At 44.8% G+C, this 23146-nt stretch overlaps 1 protein-coding gene across 3 annotated transcripts in view; it reads left to right on the top strand.

Annotated features, from left to right (window-relative positions):
• The window catches only part of SLCO3A1 (solute carrier organic anion transporter family member 3A1), a 325398-nt gene that overhangs the window by 280296 nt on the left and 21956 nt on the right, over positions 1-23146 (top strand). For all 3 annotated transcript variants that reach the window (XM_021099372.1, XM_001924347.5, XM_005666296.3), the window contains exons 7-9: positions 1078-1216; positions 16965-17140; positions 21661-21725. In XM_021099372.1, coding sequence (XP_020955031.1) covers positions 1078-1216; positions 16965-17140; positions 21661-21725 — 380 coding nt within the window. The remainder of the gene's footprint in view (positions 1-1077; positions 1217-16964; positions 17141-21660; positions 21726-23146) is intronic.

Below are 23146 nucleotides of genomic sequence, written 5' to 3'. Positions count from 1 at the left end.
TGCCCAGGACTCTCTCCGGGGTAGGTCAGTGGAGCCAGCCTTGTCCCTAGGAACATGAGCCCAGAAGTCAGTGATGCCTCTGCATCTTACTTCCATGGTGGAAAAGTCAAGGTGAACGTGCCAGGCAGAGGGGGCAGACTTTACCCGGCGCGGCGCTTTCCCAGGGTGGCCAGGGCAGCACTGGGGAGACAGTCAGATGCTCATCCCCCAAGGACTCAAATGCCTATTTGACTTTAGAAATGACCTGAAGACAGATAGTAAAAAGCAAGTTTTATTTTAAAATTCAGCTTAAAATAAAAGACGGAAGATCTTTCAACAGTTCCTTAAACTATCAGAAGCTCACATTAGAGTAATCACAGGGTCCAGCCCATGGCACGTATTGGTAAGTGTTGGAGGGAGAGATGGAGATAGAGAGGAGAGAAGGGAGGAAGTTAGCTAGCTCTGTGGGACCACTTTCCTTATCTCCTAGTTATTATCCCAAGACTCTGAAGTAAACTCCAATCAGACCTGCCCTTCGAAGGAATTACAGAGAGGCCTTATGTACCCAGAGCCAATACCTGTCCTCTTTTCTGTGTGAGACTCTGAGGCTGGAGCATCAAAGCTGCAGCATGGTTGGCCTGCAAGATGCCAGTTCCTCTCCATGGCAGTCTTCTCCTCGAGGCCGGACACTAGGCCTTCTTCTGAAGTTAAGTCAGAAGATGCAGGAGTGGAGTTCCCGCTGTGGCACAATGGGTTAAGAATCCAGCTGCAGTGGCTCGGGTTACTGCAGAGGTGTGAGTTGGATCCCTAGCCTGGAACAGTGGATTAAAGGATCCAGTGTTGCTGCAGCTGAACTCGGATTCAATCCCTGGCCTCGGAACTTCCATATGGTGCAGGTGCAACCAAAAAGAAAAACACCGGGGGACATAGTAGAGCTGGCCTTATCTGCCACCCTGCGAGGTCACACAGGCAGAATGGGAGAACATAGGCAGTGGCAGCTTCTCTACATCCCCACAGAGGTCAGAGGGCTGTCACTGGGGGGGATCCAACAGAAGTTGACCTTTCTCTGATGGGTTCCATATTTCCTTTCTTTTCTAGCTCAGCACCTGGCTCGACCCTGGACCCTTACTCGCCCTGCAATAAAAACTGTGAATGCCAAACTGATTCCTTCACTCCCGTGTGTGGGGCAGATGGCATCACGTACCTGTCTGCCTGCTTTGCTGGCTGCAACAGCACGGTATGGGTGATTTTCTGATGGAATGGTACGGGGTGGGGGACTCAGGCAGCCAGAGTAGCTTGAAACCCAAGATCTGGGGCAAGAGTGGGCAACCACATGTGTCCCACACTTTGTGTTCCTGCACTGTGATTTTGTCTCAGCCACTACTCTGCTCTAGTGGAGGATTCTCCAGCATCAGGATAGGAGGCCTGCCAGGCCATCCAGCTGCTTCTTGCTAAATCAAATATGTTTCCAAAAAATGTCATTGAGTAACTGAAAGTAAAAAAATTCAAAGGAAGCTATATGGAGTCAGAGAAAAAGATTGTGATTCAAAGCACTCACAAAAAGTGTCTGTGGAGTAGGAGGACTCCACAGGTAATGAGCTCCCCGTCAACAGAAGTATGTAAAAGGGGGGGGGCTAGAAAACCATTTATCAGGAAAGACTTCTTCCAGACCTGAATTATGTGACACGTAATTCAACCTCTACCAGGTTCCATTTCCCTTTATTTCCTCAGCTAAATGCTTCACACCTTTTTCCATCCTCCCACTATTAGCTTATTTTTTGTTTGTTTGTCTGTTGTTTTTGTCTCTTCTCAGTATGAATTGTACCATTGACTGTCAGCCTGCAGCTTTCCACATTCTCTGCTTGAAAACCTGATGCTAAGGGACTGGCCACCTAGTCCTGCTGGTCCTACCTTGCAGGTGTGTCTTGCACCTGTCCTTCTTCTGCATTCACATCACCATTGCCCTGGTGCTGGCCCTGATCTCTTGTTAGACCAGTGTTGGAGTTGCCTTCCTGGCCTCACAACTCGTGATGGCCCCCTTGTGTCTGTCTTCTACACTATAGCCAGAATGATTTCTGGTAACACTGCATATGACACTTTCTAAAGCTACTATCAGCTAGAAAATAAGATTTAGGTACTGAATTGGGTTTGTATATGTCTTTAGCACATGGCTATCCTCAGCCATGTTCTACAGCTGTGCATCTTTTCAGTTTGGAGTGTTCAGCTTTCCCTACACATACGACTTTTCATACTTCTTCCTCCAACTAGACAACTCCTACTCACCTGTCAGTACCCTACTCAAATGCCCCCTCCCCTGTGAAACCATCCTTGCCCTCCTTTATCTTTATCTTTGGGGTTTTTGCCTCTGCTATCTTGGTACCTGTCTCTCATGGGGGCATTTCTCTTGTTTCACTGCAAGGATATGTTAAAAGTGTTTGTCATCTGCTCTGACCCGTGAATTTCCTGAGTGAGAGCCAGCATCCACAAGTGTTCCATAAATGTCCAGAAATGCATAGATCAAAAGGAAGATATGAGGGCTGTGTGGTTGCTTTCAAGGAAACTTAGAGTTGAAATCTTATTTCTTCCTCTTTCCATACCTATATCTTTTGGGAGCAGTGATTTCTCTAAAGGAAGAAAAATCGATCATTTATTTTCATTTCCAAAGATCTCATTTTTTCCTTGCACTTAACATTTAGATTCTTGGCCGGTTATTAATATTTTTCTATAGAGAAAATAAATCACCCTGGGGGGAGGGTGGGGAGAAGCTGATTTTTTTTAATTAGGTGATAAAGTAGTTCCTTTATGTGAGTGGAAATGAATTTTAAAAAAGGGACGGGACCTTGAGAATGGTTAAAATAAAAATCCAAGCTATTCTTTTTCATGACAACAATTTCATTAACATTTTAATATCCAAAACGTTATATTAAAAATAAGTTTGGGTTACTGTGGTAAGAATTACTGACTCAGTATAGGCTAGTGTCTTGAGCCCAAATGAGTCTCTATTTCCAGAGCTTCTCTGAGCAAAACATTGTCTAAGAAATGTGTGTTCCCCGATCTTGCATGGACAGGTCTTATTGAATAAGAACCTAACCAGACCTATGTTTTCTTCTGGCTGCTGAAACAGCAAGCCGTGGAATGCAGTTATCATCACAGGGCAAGCTTGTCTGGAGAATAATCATTTATTTTCCAGACACCTGCCTTTTCTTGACATTACTGGAAGCCTCATATCATCTGCTGGGGGCTAGGCAGAGAGGTTATATCCCCCTGCGATTCCAAGGCAGAGATTGAGAAAGGCCCAGGACTGGGATGCAGGGAACACTCCTCTGCAGGGAGGCAAAGCTCTGGAAGCCCTGGCTTCCAACAGATGGACACAGGCTTCAGGGCCACAGAGCCACAATTATCTTGGAAAGGGGCCCTTGTGACAGCCTTGCCCTAAAAACCACCACAACTGTGAAACTTGCAACAGCAGCAAGCTTTTCCGAGCGCCTGTGCCAGCCAGGTGACCGGGTCTTCCACGTGACACTGATGGCCCATGGCAGCTTGGCTCAGAGTCAGCAGAATCTCTGGCCAGTCTCCAAAAAGGAGCAAAAAGCAATTTCAGTCGTTTAAAGTATTTGAGAAAATGCCCACATGGTGCATTATATTCCTGCTACGTTTACTCCCTCCTGCTCTCCTTTCCTTCTTGGTGCCAAGCTTTCAGAAAACAAAAACAAAACTCCCTCAGTTTCCAAAGCCTTCTCCATCTCTCTTCCCTCTTTCCCTGTTCATATCTATTCCTTCTGCATCGGCTAGAGTCCTTTTTTTAGAGTCAATGCAGCTGTTCTTCTACCTACATCCCAGCCCCACATATATTCTCTCACTCATCCTCTTCATAACCTTGAAATCAAGGAGCTCTTATACTTATTCCTTGATTTCAGATTAGTCACTTGCCCCATGTCATGCAGAACACAGTGACAATGGCATTGGAACGTAAGGTCTGTCGGACAGCAATCCCAGTGTCTTCCTCTGACCCTGTGACAGCCCTGCATAGCTTCCCTACCTCTTTCCCACCTGAAGGAAGCTCTCCAAGCCTGCACCCCACACGTGGGATGTGGTGCCTTCCCATTAAGGCCATGCTGCCTCCCTAGCCTCAACCTGCCCACTCTGCCCATCTCCAGCAGGACCACCGGCTCTATCAGACTTCTTGGGATGCCCAACATACCGAGCTCTTTTTTTTTTTTTTTTTTTTTGAGAAAGTAAAGGAGGATTTATTTAAGTGAGAAATATGCCTCTAGAGGGGAGGTGGGCAGACTGGCAGGCAGCTGCCATGCATTTCTTGGGCAGGCTGGTTGAGGGACATACAGATGAATGGGAGAAATATTCATTGAAAAGGAGGGCTTTGGAAGTTTGTATTCCCTGATTTTCCCTTTTTTTTAATTTTTTTTATTATTCAATGAATTCATTACTTTTACAGTTGTACAATGATCATCACAATCCAATTTTATAGGATTTCCATCCCACGACCCCAGCGCATCCCCCCACCCCCTGACCATCTCCTTTGGTTCCAGACATGCCTCCCTTTTATCTGGGCTGGTCTTCTCCTGAGCCCTTTATGTGCCTAACCCTCCTTATCCTCAGCTGAGAAGCCTCCTCCCACCTCCTCACTTCTGAGGCTGCACTGGCCCCCCCTCCTGAGAGGACCCAGCCCCTGCCCTCCCAGCAGGGTCTTCTTGCCCATCCCCTCACCAGATCTAATGGCCCCTATGCTTGCCCAGCTCCCTCACTAGTCTCTAGCATCCAGAGGTGTGGCTCTGCTGTGGACTTTTGCATTCCCAGTGTTAGCCATAGCCCTGGATAAAGGCTCCAGGCTTCCCACAAGCCCAGATGGAGGCCCAGAGCTGACTTCAATGAGCCCCAGGAGCCAGGGGGTGATAACATCACAACTGGCAGGCGGGCAGGTTGGCTGGTGCAGATTTCAATGCTAAGCACCTCATCAATGCTCATCTCTCACCACTTAACAGCTTCCATCCAGACTTAGGAGAATTTCCCCTAACTTGATTAGATGTGAATAAGTCACTGACGAAATCATTCTGATTATTAGGAAATCTGGTTCACTAAGTTAGCAGTTTTCTGATATGCGACTCTCCTTCCTGCCCTGGTCTGGGCTTTGTTTTCTGTTGTCTCATCTCATTTCTCCTTGAGTGATAGTGATGGAAGTTTCCAGAATTGCATTAAATATACAATTTCTAATTCTTCTCCTTGCCTATGGCCAGGAGGGTGATGAAAAAGATTGCAAGTTAATTTTGTGAGCTTCCTTTGGCATGAATATATTGTCCGGATTGTTTCTGTATGCTTCTCTCTCAGAGGTAATTATTCTGAGAGAAAGCATGTTGGTAGCTGCTGATTGACTGCTGCAAGTTGTATCCTTTTGATGTACTGAATAATTGACTTAAAAAAAAAGCTTCTATCAGCCACCGACAGAATGTTGAAAGTCAGTCCCAGTCCAGCACAGCAGTTTATAAGGGACTAGTGATGTACAACTAATCTATCCCCCCATCCCATCCAGGTGACAAGTATTTATCAAAAACCTTTTTACAAAAAAAAAAAAAAAAAAAAAAGGAGTTCCCGTCGTGGCGCAGTGGTTAACGAATCCGACTAGGAACCATGAGGTTGCGGGTTCGGTCCCTGCCCTTGCTCAGTGGGTTAAGGATCCGGCGTTGCCGTGAGCTGTGGTGTAGGTTGCAGACGCGGCTCGGATCCCACGTTGCTGTGGCTCTGGCATAGGCCGTGGCTCAGCTCCGATTGACCCCTAGCCTGGGAACCTCCATATGCCGCGGAGCGGCCCAAGAAATAGCAACAACAACAAAGACAAAAGACAAAAGACAAAAAAAAAAAAAAAAAAAAAAAAAACCTTTTTGAACAGAGACCCAAATAGGTGCTATGTCAGGGAGGGAGGGGACGGCCCCATTTTGAAACATGCAGGGGTTCCTCTTTCAGTATCATGGGTCTCAGTCCTGGCTGCACTTCAGAATCACTTGGAAGCTTTTAAAATATGAGGCCTGATCTCCATCTGCAGAGATTCTTTTTTTTTAATTTTTTGAGCCACCACAGCATGTGGAAGTTCTCAGGCCAGGGATTGAATCAGAGCTGCAGCTGCTGGCCTGCACCACAGTCACCGCAACACCATATCCAAACCATGTCTGCAACCTGTAGCTCTTGGCAATGCCAGATCCTTAACCGCCTGAGGGAGGCCAGGGATCAAACCACATCCTAACAGATACTAGTTGGATTCTTAACCCCCTGAGCCACAGGAGCTCCCATCCTCAGAGATTCTGACTCCCTCGCTCTGGAGCGGGACCCAGCCATTACCTTTTAAACACCTCTCTCCCCTGCAAGTGTGTCTGACACATAACCAAGGATGAGAACCACTCGGCACTGTTGACAGTTGGGGCTACATCATTCTTTGTTGTGGAAACTGTCCTGTGGACTGGAGGATATTTAACAGCATCCCTGGGGTTCTACCCACCAGAGGCCAATAGCAGCACTGCACCCCACCCCCACCCCCGCCACTTGTGAAACCACCAACATCTCTGGGTATTTCCTTACCCACCCCAGTTATGAACCACTGCTGTAGTCAAAAGGATGAATTCTTGAAGTTTTTGAGTTCCCGTTGTGCCTCAGTGGCTTAAGGACCCAACGTTGTCTCTGTGAGGATGAGCATTTGATCCTTGGCCTCCCTCAGTGGGCTAAGGATCCAGCGTTGCTGCAAGCGCAGTGTACGTCAGATTTATGTTTGCAAATCCTCTAAGATGTGGCTGGGATCTGGAATGGCTGTGGCTGTGGCGTAGGGGTGCAGCTGCAGTTCCAATTTGACCCCTAGCCCAGAAACTTTCATATGCCACAGGTGCAGCCATGGGGGGAAAAATTCTAGAACCACGGCGTCATCAGAGCTGATGCTGAGCATTCATCCTTCAGCTTTCTCTCCCTTCTCACTATTCCTGGATTCACCCATGATGAAACCAAGCTGGAGGTCAGAGGTGCCATATTAGCATATTTCTTCAGAAGAAACAAACTGATTATACCTCCTGTCTGCCCTGAGGGTGTCTTTACCATGACTGAACTGAGGTTTAACTACCTGGGCATTTCATATACAAGTCTAGGCTTCCCATCTCTCTGTAAAAGGTGGGTGAGAATTAACATGGCACCTCTACCCAGATGGGGCAGCAGTTGGCTGGAGCTGAGAAATGGCTGACCCTTTAGATGAAACACTTGTTCGCCTCTTAGCCACAGTCCCCACCCCTTAAACCCTTATTTGTCTTCTAATGGTTTAGCATTGGCAAATCCTCTTGTATAACCTGACCCCATTTTCCAGAACTGATTTAAAAGTCTGTCCTCATGCTGGTGATGGCTTGTCAGAAGGGACCTTGGGGATATTCTGAAATCAAGCCCAATGGCAGTGGCATTTCCACCCAGGACACTTAATATAGATCTAGGCCCTGGGCTAGACATTAGAAATATAGAGATAAATAAGGTAAATAGATCATGTTTATTATAAGAGGAGGTATATTAGTCGAGTTATATACTGGGAAACACCCCAAAGCAGAAGTTAATCTGGCCTTATATGTTTATGATGTAGCATTAAGTGAAAAGAACACATTATGAAACAGTATCTAGATTATGCCCCCTTTTAGTAAAGAAAAAGAACAATCGAAATATTTGTGTATCTCCGCATGGAAAAACATTGGCGGGATATATAGGCTGTTACATTTTTTTTGTTATCTTTTTTTCATTTTTTAAAGTTTTATTGAAGTATATTTATTTATGTTTGTGATAATTTCTGCTGTACAGCAGAGTGATTCAGTTATACAAGTACACGAATCCATTCTCCTTCAGATTCTGTTTCCACATAGATTATCAGAGAATATTGGGAAGTGTTCCCAGTGCTATATACCAGGTCCCTGTTAGCCAGTCATTCCACATACCTCAGTGTACCTATGCCAATTCCAAACCCCAGTCTGTCCCTCTCCTCTGCTGTCCTCTTTGGTAACTGTAAGTTCGTTTTCAAAGTCTATGAATCTGTTTTCTGTTCTGCAGATAAGTTCATCTATATCCTTTTTTTGAGTCCACATATGAGTGATACCATACAATGTTTGTCTTCACTGTCTGACTAATTTCACTTAGTTTGATAATCTCTAGGTCCATCCATGTTGCTACAAATGGTATTATTACATTCTTGTTTATGGCTGAGTAGTATTCCATTGTATATATGGACCATACCTTCTTAATCCACTTATCTGTTAATGTACATTCGGGTTGCTTCCATGTCCATTATATGTAATGTTTGTAGAACATTATCTCTGGCTAGGACTGAAAATTTAATTTGTATATATTTCTTTATATTTTTTTCTGTGTACTTCTAAATTATCTAAAATGAACATTCATCCTTTTTCTAATAAGGAAAAACTTTATTTAAAAATCATACATGAAAGGTTAGATGGTTACAATCTAATAACTTAAAGCTGAGAATTAACATGGCATCTGCACCGCAAAGGGGCAGCAGTTGGCTAGCTAGAAAGAGGCTGATGCCTGTTTGGGTAGGAATTGATCCGGGGCAGACTGGGGCTAGAAGGAGAGAGTGTGGAGGTTATTTACTGGAGGAGGGGCAGGGCCAGCCTCATCCTCAGAGAAGGCATGGGTACTTGCCTGGTGGGCGGGATGGAAAGACATCCCAGCACAGAAGGTGTGCAGACACAGGCATGGTGGGGAGGCTTGAGCCTCGTGACAAGGGCAAGGTGTTGGTTTGGATGGGCGGGGGATGGGGCGGGGAGAGAAAGCTGGAGGGAGGGGCCTAGTGTCATTCTGAGCTGCAGGCACATCTGTCCCCTCCGTGCTCTGCACACATTTCCATCTGCGGCAGCTGGAGCAAAGAGCGAGCTTGGCCACTCCCCAAAGAACAGCCCTTTCCTCCCCTTCGGCAGGAGATAATTAAGGCTCCAAGGGGATGTGCTCTTCTCCTGCGAGGTCCAGGTTATGGGGGTGAAAGGTGGACAGAAGTCTTGCTTTCATTGCAGAGTTTTTCTCCCTGGCCATTATCCTTCAGCCAGTGACCCTGCCAGGGAAAAAGGGAGCACATTTCTTCTTGCAGTGTTTCAATATTCCCTTTGCCTGGAGGCACGTGCGTTGTCAGAGATGCTCTTTGTGACACATTCTGAGGTCTGCATCTGAAAATACTGGCTTGGGTTGGGCCAGTGAGGTGAAGAGATTCTAAGCTACAAAAAGACAGTAATAAATGACAGGAGAATGTATGAGGAACCTCACTGAATCATGAAAGGGTCCATAAAAGTCTCAGACACATGGGAGTATATTGTTATTCAAAGGAAGACATCCCAGCCATTGTGGTACCATCTCAGTCCTTTGCCATCTGGGTCATCAGGCAAAAGCAGGGCAAAACACTGCATGTGTCAACGCTCCCTCTGACAACCCCGATCTCTGAACTGCAGGACAGGGGCCTGACAGTTAATAGAAATTTCATTTCTTCCTGGTAACTGAATACATTTCAGAAACAAAACGAAACACAATATTCCAGGATGTGAGAGTGAAACTTCCACGTTTTCACAGGCTCTCTCTTAATACAAATAACATCATCCGCCCCCACACCTGTCCCCTTAGAAAAGTCATTTTTCAACCTAGAGATTAGTTTTATTTGTGCAATTAATAGGAATTGATTCATCAGTATTGAATATGGGAGGAAAAGACCAAACAAAAACAACTTTATTTGCCAGATGTTTTTGAAACACTGCTGAGAAGTATTTTGTTCCTATAATATGAGCTGTCAAAATAGCATGCTTATGATTTTCTTCATCAATAGAGAATGAATCCAAGATTCCACAGAGTCATTTTTCTGTTTTTATGGTCTCTGGCTTTATTGTAATTATTTATCCCCATCATTGCATGTGAATAGAAACATTTCTCAATTTAAATTAATGACCGAATGTAGAATAAGAGTACAATTTTCAGTGACTGTGTTTTTATTCTTTGGTTAATTTCTTCTTTATTTTTTAATGTTCTGGAGTTTTAAATATTTCAATAGACAATACATTTGTACAGTTCAGAAACCAAAAACTATAAAAAGGAGGAGGAGAAACTCTGCTTTCCACCTCTATCTCCTGTTCACTCACTTTTCAACCCATCACCCTGCCTGATAGGTAATTACTATTATTAGTTTCTTATATGTCCTATGGATTTTAATCCACCTATAAAGGCATTATCCTGTACCTTGTTTATTTTTTTTTTAGTTGACGTATAGTTGATTTATAATGTTAATTTCATCAAGGTATACAGTGATTCAGTTTACACACACACACACACACACACACACACACACACGTGTGTATAGTTCCCTCAGCTATACGGTAGGTTCTTGTTGGTTGTCTATTTTATACCATAGTTTTTTATTTTTGTTTTTCAATTTTGCTAATGATTTTTCTTGGAGTTCTTTTCACATTAGTACATGAAGCGCACTAATTCCTTTTTGACAGCTGCATAATCTTCCATTGTTTGGATGTACTGGAATGTATTTAACCAATCCCTATCTTTTTTCTTTTTTTCCCATTCTCTTTCAGAGTCTTTTCCCTCATAGATTATCACATACTATTGGTAGAGTTCTCTGTGGTATATGGCAGGTCCCCAGTCCATCTACCCCACCACTTGTCCCCTTTAACAATCCCTATTGATGGGCATTCATATGACTGCAGATGTTTAACTTCTGCAGACAGCATTGTGACTCAGATTGTTCACATCATTTTATTTATTTTTTAAATTTAATTGTATTGGCGTACAGCTGATTTACAATTTTGTATTAGTTTTAAGTGTACAGCAAATAAATCAGTCATACATATAAATATATCCATTCTTTTTTCTCGTATAGATTATTGAAAACTGTTGATTAGATTTTCCTGTGCTATACAGTAGATTCTTGTTTATCATCTGTTTTATATAGTAGTATGTATATGTTATTCCAATCCTCCTATTTCTTCCATTCCCACCATGGTTTCCCATGGTTTTGGAATCTGTGTTGGTTTCCGTTTTTTACATAAGTCCTTTTGTATCGTTTTTGTTAGATTCCACACAGAAGTGATATTATATGATATTTGTCTTTCTCTGACTTCACTCAGTATCGTAAATTCTAGGTCCATCCATGTTGCTGCAAATGGCATTATTTCATTCTTTTTTATGGCTGAGTAATATTCCATTGTATATATGTATCACGTCTTCTTTATCTGTTCCTCTGTTGATGGACATTTAGGTTGCTCCCATGTCTTGGCTATTGTAAATAGCACCACAGTGAACATTGGGGTGCATGTATCTTTTCAAATTATGGTTTTCTCTGGATATATGCCCAGGAGTGGGATTCCTAAATCATGTGGCCATTCTTTTTTTAAAAAAGCATAGTTGATTTACAGTGTTTGGCCAGTTTCTGTTGTACAGCATAGTGACCTAGTCATACATATATATGCATTCTTTTTTTCCTACTGTATTCCATCATGTTCTATCCCAAGAAATTAGATCTAGTTCCTTGTGCTATATAGTCTGATCATATCATTTTGTGCCTGGGCAAGTCTCTCTGTAGGATAAGTTCTTGTAGAATTTATAAGCTAGTCCCACTCTGTCTGCCAGATCACCACTGCTTCCACATCTTATCAAGCCAGTTCTGCTGTGAGCACCTGTGTCATCTGATTACAGCACGATCTGTCAGGACACACTTATTTCTGGGAAAGCTCCATCTGACGCGCACATGTGGCTCCAGGCAGAGACTCCAACTCTCACAGAAGCAGGGGGGACTACCTAGCTCCTCAGAGAATGGCAAACTGGGAAGATATTCCTTTGCCATGAGGATGGAAAACTGGACATTTGCCCTGTCAGGAATGGTAAACTAATCTCCAGAAGCCTAGTGCGCTTTTAAATATATTGGAGACTGCCAAGGACAGCACTAGAGACGTACCCACTTCATTCAGGTCATGATCGGCCACAGGCAGTTGCTAAGGTATCTGCATTGTAAACAGACAGGGTGAGAATTAGAACCCCAACCTCTGTCATCTCCTTCCCTCACACCCAGGTTCTCTCTCTCTCCTTTTAAACTTCCTACTGCTTGGTGCTTTGGAGTTCCAGGGGCCCCCACTTAGATGATGCCCAGTTTATATCAGCAGAAGGGCTGTCCTGATATTTCCTTCTTGCTTGGAATTGTAGTGTGAAACCGCATTGGTGGAAAATCACTTTTTCCAATTACACATCCTGGGGTGATTATTCCCACCACACTGTGACCTGGGGGTGGAAATTTCCTCTCTAACAAGCACCTTATGTGCCCAGAACCCCACATCTCTTTTAGCCCGACACCCAGGTCAGTCTGTGGTCTCCTGTACCACCTAAGCCCAAATAAAGGATGTTTCCCATCCCTTGCCTGAGGACTGCAGGCTTAGCATTTTCCCTTGATACCCTGCGGGAAAGGCCCCAGAACATCCCAGCTTGCTCTCTGGGCTCCATTCTTTCTATTGAATTAACTCCTTTAACTGAAAAGGAAACCCTCCAAGTCCTTGCCTACATCACTCCGGCTTACCTCCTCCCCAGCCTCTTTCACAGCTCCTCTTGGATACATTAAATCTGAATAAAGTACAGACTTGCCTAGAGCCTTTGGGAGGGACCCATCCATTTCCAGCTTCTCTCCTTGGCACCAACAAGTGGACCTCATCACTGGTCATGTATCAGTTTCCTGCTCCTCCTCTCCTGGTGTCAGTAACTATATAAACACCTCATTCCTATCCAGCTGGCCTGGTTTTCCCTGGGCCCACTTTTGTCCCCTCCCACCCCCTGGCTTTGTGCTCTCACTGGTCCCCTTTGCCTTGCTGCAGATCCCACTGTGGCTCAGCTTTGCCGTCCACTCACGCCATTCACAGGATGTTGCCTTCCTGGACCCTTTCATCTTACTTGCAGCAGACAAGCTGTGTAATCATGAGATAAAGGTGTCTCATTTCTGTCCCATTCAGTGAGGGCCATGATCACAGGCCTAATCCAGAGTAGACCCATTGCAGAAGGGGTTTTTTACTTCTCAGAGCAGAGACGGGCGGGGCAGTTTCCTCTTATGGTAAATGTAATAGAGTTGAGCCATGGGCTAGATATGGGGCAAAAGTCTACGACTGGGTGTAACTTCCAATTACAGATTACTTAATAAATTAAACAAAGCTCTCTGGTCACACAGTTCATTCAGAGGATTCTGGCTCTAAGTGCTCAGTTCCAATACTCTTATCACATTCATCAGGGACGACATGAGTCAGAACTCAGTTCCTGGGTTACATGGCTAAACAAGAACTTAGCCGATCCATGAGCAGCCTGTTCCCTGAGCACTCTTTGAGTCCATTTTGTTCTCAGGACCCTGATCTCTGCTACAGGAGGGATCAAAGAGAGAAGGATGGGAGTGGTTTGGACTAGGGTAGGGCTTGAGAGATATTTAGGATATGGTAAAATGAATAGGACTTGAGAATTTATTCATTCATTCAGTAAATGGTATGGTGTTCAATAAATACGACAGTGGTTTCTTCTTTATTAGCCTTATGGTCATGAGAAAGATTTGACATAGGAGTTAAGGAGAGAGGTCCAGAATTACTGCCTGATTTCTATAGAGGTAACAGGGTCCTTCCTTCCTTCCCTCCTTCCTTCCGTTTGTCTTTTTAGGGCCGCACCTGCTGCATGTAGAAGTTCCATGCTAGGGGTCAAATCAGAACTACAGCTGCCAGCTTATGCCACAGCCACAGCAATGCCAGATTGGAGCCATGTCTGCAACCTACACCGTGGCTCATAGCAATGCCAGATCCTTAACCCACTGAGCGAGTTCAGGGATCAAACTGCATCCTCATGGATACTAGTCAGGTTCGTTACCACTGAGCCACAATGGAAACTCCAAGGAGTGTCATTTCTTAGGCAAGAGATATGGAGGGAAAGGAGATTGGGGCTGGGGGGATATGTCTCTGTCAGGGTTTGGTCAGGAAAACAGCACCCAGTAGTCTTGTGGAAATAAAGGGTTTAGCATGGGAATTAGAGCTTAACGAACATGGAGGAGTTGGGGAATTAAGATGTGGAGGAAGTGAGATAAAGGATTGGAGAGAGAACAGTCACTCACTACATTCCCAGAAGCACAAGCTCAGGTGGGCAAGTCCAGGCTTATGGAAAATTCCCAAGAAGCTGTGCTCAGGTGGCTGCTCAGTGAGATGAGGGGGCGCTCAGGGAAGGATCTGGGGAAGCACACCAGCAAGTCTGTATCCAAGTCAATAGAGGTGGGCACAGGGTCTCTGCTGTCAGCAGGGCAGTCAAGAAAGAAGGCAGATATGCTGAGGGAAGCCAGGGCCAACCAGCCCCTTTGGGCACTTCTGTGTGTGTCTGTCCCGGTGTCTGAACATTTGAGAGCAAAAGCCTCTGCTTCACTTCCACCTTCCAAATTTCACCTGTATTCTCTTCTGGTCCAGCTCTCATCCATGCAGGGAAGGGAATCCTACGGAAATAGTTCCCTGCCATGGATGGAAAACTAGTGCCAAAATGCTGGCACAGAGTCTTACACAGGGCTTTCCTCCCTGGAGTCAGTGTTGAAATCTCAGTACACTTGGGATCTAGGAAGGATCATCCCTGGGGGTCTGGGAGGGATATGGAATCTCCCAGAGATTATTTAGCAGAGTCTTCAGAAAGCACATAGATGTAAAACCATGTAAGGAAGAGTCAAGGCAAGAAGGGAATAAGGTCTGGACCAGACTCCCAAGGAACCCTGGCATTTTAAAGTAGGAGATGGGCAAGGTGCCAGCAAGGAAGGTTAAAAAGGAGCAACCAGAGAGGGAAGAAGGAAACCAGAGTGTGAGCCGTGGAAGCCAAGGGGGAGTAGGTCACAGGCCTGTGATCGGAGGTGGGGCTCCAGAGAGAAATGGATGGTGGGGCTGTTCAGGATACAGAGGCCAATGGCCAGCTTAGCCAGTCCGATTCCTGCATGTGGGGATCTGAGCTATCTGGAGTGAATTGAGAGCACGGGAGGATATGGCGATTGTGAGCAGCTAGAAAAGTTTAGCTCTGAAGTTGGGGTCGGGGAGAGGGGAGAAAGAGCAGTTTCTTTCCCCAAGAAGGAAGGGAAGTAGCATCCTCAGAGTTGGGGAGAAGCCCTGCTTCCTGATAAAAGCGGAGGAAGTCCTGTTCACATAGGGATTCTAAAACCATCTTCTGAGTTTGTCTACTGTGTCTCAGTGCTGTGCTGTGAGGTGATGCTCAGTGAATCACAGGTGAGACATTCTCATTCATGGAGCTCAAGGTCTCCTCCAGGAGGATGGGGAGGGTCTCTGCCGAGGGGTGTGGAGCGCATCCTCTTGGAAGGAAATAATGACGCAGATGGGGTTGGCAGGTATGCCCTCCCAGCCAGAGATGTCAGCACTGGCTCCTGAAGAAGAGCTAGGATGTTTCCAGGCAGAGGTGAACAGAAAGGTCAGAGGGGCAGGGCCTCAGCACCTTTTGGGGAATGACAGTAAAACCCCCCAGGGGCTGTAATGGGGCCGTTTTTTTGTTCTTTTTTTGGCTGCCTGGAGCCGTATGGAATTCCTAAGCCAGGGATCAGATCTGAGCTGCAGTTGCAGCCTAAGCAGCAGCTACAGCAACGCCGGATCCTTAACCCACTCTGCTGGGCAGGGGATAGAACCTGTGTCCAAGCGTTCCCAAGATGCCACTGATCCCATTGCGCCACGTGGGAACTCCTATAATTTGGCCATTTATACAAAGACACCTGCTCTGGGCAGGTGGCTTAGGAAGAAGGGTCCAGCCCCACACAATTTCTCCCCCTCTTTTCCACGAATAAAATCTCCTGAGCAGGACACGGCCATGCAGGATGGAGGGGCCAGGCTTTGGACACCCCTGAAGCTACCCATGTATCTTTATGGGATAAGAAAAACGTCAATCTGTATGTCCTATGGGGAAAGAAAAAGGGAGGAGGAGGAGAGGGCTGAGGAGGAGAAATGTAAAAGCCAAGGGGGATTTGTTTGACCCTCAGGAGGATTTACCTCCACATGTGCTCAGAGAGCCGAGCAGTCCTGGAAAGAAAAGCCATGAATCATTTATGATTGTTTTCATTTTGTATTCATTAAAGGCCTCCGCACTATTATTATCGAACCTTAATTGTCTTGGCCGCTGGCTCGGCACTGCCTCTCCCAGCCCCTGCTCCTCCCTTCACCATCAGAAATTCCTGAAGCGTGAGCCAGGACCGTGCTGGGGGGCAGGGGTGGCTGGGCAAGAATCCACCTAAAGATCAAACGGAATGCAGCCGCTTTTCTTTCCCTGCTCTGATCATATATTAATAAACGGATCTCACTGGGCTTCAGCTCGCTCCCCACGCCCTGCTCTCAGCTCCCTGACACCTCTGCACCCTCTTGGCTCTCTCAGCCCCCGGAGAACTTTCCCATTAGCTCTCTCCTTGCACGGCCCCAGAGCGAGCACAGCAGCTTCATGCATGACAGTGCACATCCTTTGTTCCAAGTGCCACATCGGCGGCAGAACCAGCCACCCTATGCAGGTTACCTGATTTACCTCTTTTAATACACTTCAGGGTAATTATAACTGCAGAAAAGAGAGGACAAATCAGCATGTGATTACAATGTTAATTTGGCAATGTTTTATCACATTGTGGAAGCACAATTTCCTCTCTAATTGTATTGGGGGGGGACACGTGTCTATGGTGCTGCTTATTGAGGGATTCTTGAGCCATAGTCATGAAATACACAGGAGGCCAAGGCTCTGCTCCCCATAAATATACCTTTATTTGCATGTGTTTGGCATCCTCCTTAAAAAAGCTAACTCGTTTTATTCAGACCTAATTAATGGAATGCTACAGAATGCATAATAAGGCAGTGACAGTTCCAGCCAATGGATGGCTTTGGATTTGTAAACTAGAGGTATGTACCCCTGGTTAAAAGGGCTGAATGCTTCCCTTTCAGAATCTCACCGGCTGTGCATGCCTCACGACTGTCCCGCCTGAGAATGCAACTGTGGTTCCTGGAAAGTGCCCCAGTCCCGGGTGCCAAGAGGCCTTCCTCACCTTCCTGTGTGTGATGTGTGTCTGCAGCATGATTGGGGCAATGGCTCAGACGCCCTCGGTCATCATCCTTATCAGGTAAGCTTGGCCCCAGGGCCCTGAGAGCCAGCTTCACCTCTCCCCTCCCCACCTGCTGTGTGTCTGCAGTTCTCCTGGAAATCAGAACTTCTGGGACTATAGGAGTCTTTCAAGCCAGCTTCCCGGGCTGGCAGGAATCAGTTACCTTCGATAGGAACCTCACACCAAAAGTAGAAAGCTGGGCCCAAGGGAGAACACTACACTTTCATCATGTCCCCAAGAAGACTCTGCGGGTGATTTTAAAAGGAACTATGGGAGTTCCCATCGTGGCTCAGCAGAAACGAATCTGACTAGCATCCATGACACAGGTTCAATCCCTGGCCTCACTCAGTGGGTTAAGGATCTGGCGTTGCCGTGAGCTGTACTGTAGGTTGCAGACATGGCTCGATCTGGCATTGCTGTGACTGTGGCCTAAGCCGGCAGCTGTAGCTCCGATTAGACCCCTAGCCTGGGAACCTCCATATGCTGAGGGCACAGCCCTAAAAAGAAAACAAAAAGTAATTATGTTATCTAGAAAGTCATTAGCAAAGCTTTTTAAATGTGCAGAACCATTAAGGGTACTAGAGCAAAGTGCCATTTTATACTTATTAAATTTGAAAAATAAATTTAAAAAACTCACACCCAGTGCTTACAAGGCTGCAGCAAAATGGGTAAAATCACATATTGCTGGTGGCATTGAAAAGCATGTGGCTGCTTTCAAAAAAGCAATATGGTGAATGTGAGTCAAGAGCCATAAAAATGTTCAGATTCTTTATGCGGTAACCCTACCCCTTGCCACTTATCTTAAGAAAATACTTCTCTACAAGAAAGAAAGTTCAATCCAGACAGATTTTTATTACAGTGTTAACTATAATAGCAGAAAAATCTGAATGGGAATAGTGAGTTAAATTACAGTGCCACAGCTCAGTGGAATAATGAAAATTCTTAAGAACGTGAACAGTGTTATGAAATGAACCATTGAATTTAAATTATATATGGAGGATGATTATATGCAGTGTGCGTATGGACAAAACCCATCAGATCTTAGGTGTGGGTTTGGGGGGCTGCATTATGGAGAGTTTATTTTTTGTTCTTAGAAATTCCCAGGAAGTTATATTGTACTGTTCACACACAAAAGGCACCAAGAAGCAGGAAAAATGACCCTCATGACCACCATTAGCAATGACTAGTCCCCTTTTTTCTTTTTCCTCCCCTTGATTCCTCTGCAAAACCCCAGCTCAGTAGTTGGGCCTGGCAGAGCCAGCACAGAAAGTCAGTTGAAATCTTAATCATTTCTGTATCTTAGCTTGATAAACAGCTCTTGGAAATTTTTCAGGAGATATTTGATTCTTTTTTTTAAGCCACACCTGTGGCATATGGAAGTTGTCAGGCTAGGGGTCAAATCATAGCTGCAGCTGAGGCCTATGCCACAGTCATGGAAGCACCGGATCCAAGCCACACCTGCGACCTACATCACAGCTTGCAGTAATGCTGGATTCTTAACCCACTGAGATAGGCCAGGGATTGAACCCACATCCTCACAGATACTCTTTTGGTTTCTTAACTTGTTGAGCCACAACGGGAATTCCTTGGTTCCTTTTCAATGAGCCAGAAACAGTTGGCCTGAATGACCTAGGCTGAGCCTTGTCCTCCTCATAGCTCCATACTACTAGGGTGCCCACGTGCCTTTTGAAGGGTCCAGGGTAATACCATACATATTCCATCATCGTCCACATGCCATCACAGATGTTGTAGGGAGGTACAAGGGGACAAACACTCTGAGCCACAGCCCAGATGGGCACCAGCCCTTGTCCTGCCCCAGAGGAGTGGATCCACTGAGACAGAAATGTACCTGCCAGCGAAAGGGCTCAGGACGTCCACAGGTGAGGATAGTAGTAGTCACTGAAGTGCCAGCACTGGGCTCTTGTTTTAACTTCCTATGTTTGTGTCTTTACTAACATACGAAAGGGGAGGCAGAGGCTCAGAGAGTGATTAACCAGTGTCCTCAAGGTCCTGTAGCTAGTAAGTTGTGCAACCAAGGCTCTTTCCCTGGCCTTGCCTGGGACTTTCAATAATGTTGACCTGAGCCCTCCATTGCTCCATAGCTAAATCCCAGAACAATTATTCCTCCTGTGGGAACCAGTTTCCCAAAAGGATATCAAAGGAGAGCTTAGTATCTTGTTCACTTTATTCCTAGTGACATGATAGCTAAAAGGAAATCAGACTTCAAGTGATAAATATTCTAGCTCATTATGCCAGAATGTTTTCTTGATAAGGAGAATTTGCCTTTATCTTTGTGTCTTTCAAGTCAATGCCTTCAAATGAATGTGCGAAAACTGAAACCACGAAGCCAGTATTAATTCTGAAGAACTTGGATGTTGTCCCATGCACATTCTAAAGGGAACTGTTTCTGTCCAGACACACTGACCTCATCCCTGATATTGCACAGGCATCTGGCTTAGCCAGAGAGTGGTTTTCCCATCATCAAAGTCTTGACTTGGTGCCCTGAGATTATTTACCCATACTGTACTCTTCACAATTGAGAAGAAACCTATATTATGTATATTTCCCCAAGAATCACACGTTTAGTTTTCTCTGAAACTCTCAGAAAGAGGGCAGAGATTGTGAAAATGACATCCATGTTGTGTTTGGTTTGTAATTTGGGTTTGACAGTGTCTTTTGGCCTCATATACCAAAAAGCCAAAGGCATGCCCATCTGACACGCAAACCAGGTAGTAGATCAGTGGATGATGCCACTGGATGGTTGGAGGAATGACCCCTGGGGTTAAGAATATTATTCCAGGAGTTCCCATTGTGATCAGCGAAAATGAACCCAACTAGTATCCATGAGGATGTGGGTTCAATCTCTGGCCTCACTCAGTGGGTCAAGGATCTGGCATTGCCATCAGCTATGGTGTAGGTTGCAGGTGTGTCTCAGATCCCACATTGCTATGGCTGTGGCATAGGCAGGAGCTACAGCTCTGATCTGAACCCTAGCCTGGGAACTTCCATATGCTGCAGGTGCAGCCCTAAAACAAAAGAAAGAAAGAAAGAATATTATTCTAGCTACCAAGTCCACAGGCAGGTACCAACCAGCCCATGGGGCTGAGATAGCCCATTGGTAACTTCATTTCTAATGCTTATTTTCTGCAGAATTGATTGCATGAGGGTTTTTCTGGTCTTTCAGCCACACTGAAATGTTCTTGGTGTTTCCAAAGGCTCAGCCGCCCCTGACTGTCTCTAGGTCCAGCCTGGTCCTTCCAGGGAGCATAGCAGAGTGCTTACCTCCCCATCTCCCCTAGGGACTCATGATGGCAATGGGACAAGAGGAAATTTCCCTGCCAGTGGTGTTCAGGATGACCTAAAGCACATGTGATCTGTCGAACGCCTCTCCCTCTACCAGCACACTGGAGAGATGGGGCCCCCAGGCTCAGTGGGAGATATCTGCCCCTGCCCCCCCCCCCATACACATTCACTCAGCATGTGCTGCATGCCACACACCATGCTGATGATGGGCAAGACACAAACAGTCCTTGGCCTCAAGGAGAATAGACAAGTGTTGAGTAAGTACTAGTTTTGAGAGTAAGAAGCATGGGTTAGCAGATGCAGACTATTATATATAGAGTGGATAAACAGTAAGCTTCTACTGTATAACACGGGGAAACATACTCAATATCCTGTGATTAAACCATAATGGAAAAGAATATAAAAAAGAATGTATATACGCATAACTGAATCACTTTGCTGTAGAGCAGAAATTAACACCGCATTATAAATCAACTATACTTCACTTTTAAAAAAGAGTAAGAGGCATAACAAAGGAGCCCTGTCACCAGCTGTGATGGCCTCTCCATCTGGAATCAATCATCATCATCTATCATCATTTCCAAACAAGCCCCTCTACTGTTCTAGAAAATGTGTGAAAAAGTCACACCCAGGGACTGTTCTGGGTAAACCAATGCCTAGGATGATGTCAGTTCAAACAGATGCAATCATATGAAGGTACCTTTCCAATTTAAAAGGAATGCGAACTGGATATGGATGAATGGATTGTTTCACAAATGGTCCATCTGGGGAATCAACCCTATGCTGGTCTGCGTGATTTCACAAAACGGTACCAGAATGACAGAGGTGTTTGTGGTTCTGGCCTGTTTGTGTAGCATGAGGGGAACTATCTTCCCCATCGATACTTCCTAATACAAGTACGCACCAACTTAAGATGATTTTCTGTCCTGGCAAATGCAAAATGCCTTTAAATGAAGACTTTATGGACCATATTTGCATTCCATCCTTCAAATAACAAGATTAGTTTTAGTTATTTAAAAAAAATTTAAATTCCTAAACTTATCTTGTCATTGCAGTTGCCGTGATTTTTCAGACTTTAGGCAGGGAAAGTGAAAGAAAAAAACAAAAGCACGAAACCATTAATAATTTCCTAAAGAAAGACTCTGATGGACAGCAGCAGATGACTCTGAGGTCTGTTAATTAAAGTGGAGCAATAAGAATCTTTTCTCTTTTCCTCTTCATCTCTCTGCACGTAGGACAGTCAGCCCTGAACTCAAGTCTTACGCCCTGGGAGTTCTTTTCCTCCTCCTCCGTTTGTTGGGTACGTATTACCTCTTTATTCTCTCAGTGATGAATCGGATGCCTATGACTAGGTGAGTATATATCAGTGAAATTGTCCCCGTTCTTTAGTTTGCTTTTTTTTTTCCTATGAAATTCAATGTTTGGTAAATAGGAAAAATGTTAATTTTGCTCAGGGTTTACACCTAGACTCTGGATCTTGCAGAGTTTTTGTTGATAACAACTCTGCCTTCATGCCACCCTGAATTCTCATTGACACAAGGAGGAAAAGTGATGACACCAAGGGGAAAATAATTTGATGGTGTCATTTGGCACCCTCATTAAGCAGCCCATGAGCAGCTTGTGAAATGCCTCATTTATGGGGCTGCCAGCTGCGGGGGAGAGCCATTCTCCCAGTGCTTCACAAATGGAAACTCTGCAGCCTTTAAAATTTTCCAAACTGATTTAGTTTATTTACCTTGGGTTTCCAGGATGGGGCAAATATGACTTCCATGCCTTAGAGTCTGCATTCCAAGGTTTGGTATGGATAGAAGGAATTAAGTCTGACACCACCCCCCCAGGTTTTGAGAAGTCAAGAATGAAATGGCCCACGGTTCTCCCAAGGTCCTGGGACCAGCTAGGGAAAAGCTGGAGAGTCCAACCAGGTATCCCACCTCCCAGCTATGCCCTAACCCTCTCTCCCTCTAGGCCACACTGGTGCTTTGTCAACTCCCTTTGTCAAGATCAAGATAGGATAACTTTTTTCTTAAATAATAAAGCAGTGGTCTTCCTTAATGGACATTAAATGGTAAATAGAGAAAGGGAAATAACCATGGCCTCTATCTCCAGAGTAAAAATAAAATTTCTCATTCTAAATCCTGTATAACCATGGGGGGAGGGCACAAAGAAGTAACTATAGAAATGTTAAAATGTTTATAAAAGTGAAAAATTGGCAACAACCTAAATATCCAACAAGCAGGGAATTAGTAAAATCCATTATGGGTTCCCCTTTTAAATTCTGGAAAGAAACATTTTCTAGACTTGGAAAGGGCACATGATAGGTGGAAGGGGAAAAAGAAGTCTATGGTATGTTATATATATGCAAATACTCTTAATGTGCATATAAACATGAAAGAATATTGAGAAGCTTGACATGGAAATGATATCCACTATTATCATTGAATAGTGAGGCAATAAGTGATAATTTCTAAATGTCTTTTAAAATTTGAATAAATATATATATTTGTCTGTTACTCTCATAATGACATTACTTCCTATGTAATTAACACATGAAAGAAGAAAAATATTCACCCTTAAGTCCATTAATAAGATAAGGTCCTCCCTGGAGAATGGCACATACATGGTGTATGCCCCTTCTCTGCCTATTGCAAATAACTTCCTATCACTTGTCAAGATCACTTTTGCCATGCCCAAGAAAGACCTCTGAATCTCTTCAACCACTAT

This window comes from Sus scrofa, chromosome 7 (genome assembly GCF_000003025.6).
Source record: "Sus scrofa isolate TJ Tabasco breed Duroc chromosome 7, Sscrofa11.1, whole genome shotgun sequence".
Lineage (NCBI taxonomy): Eukaryota > Metazoa > Chordata > Mammalia > Artiodactyla > Suidae > Sus > Sus scrofa.
Note: the sequence above shows the minus strand (reverse complement) of the source record. Positions and strands in the feature narration are given on the sequence as shown.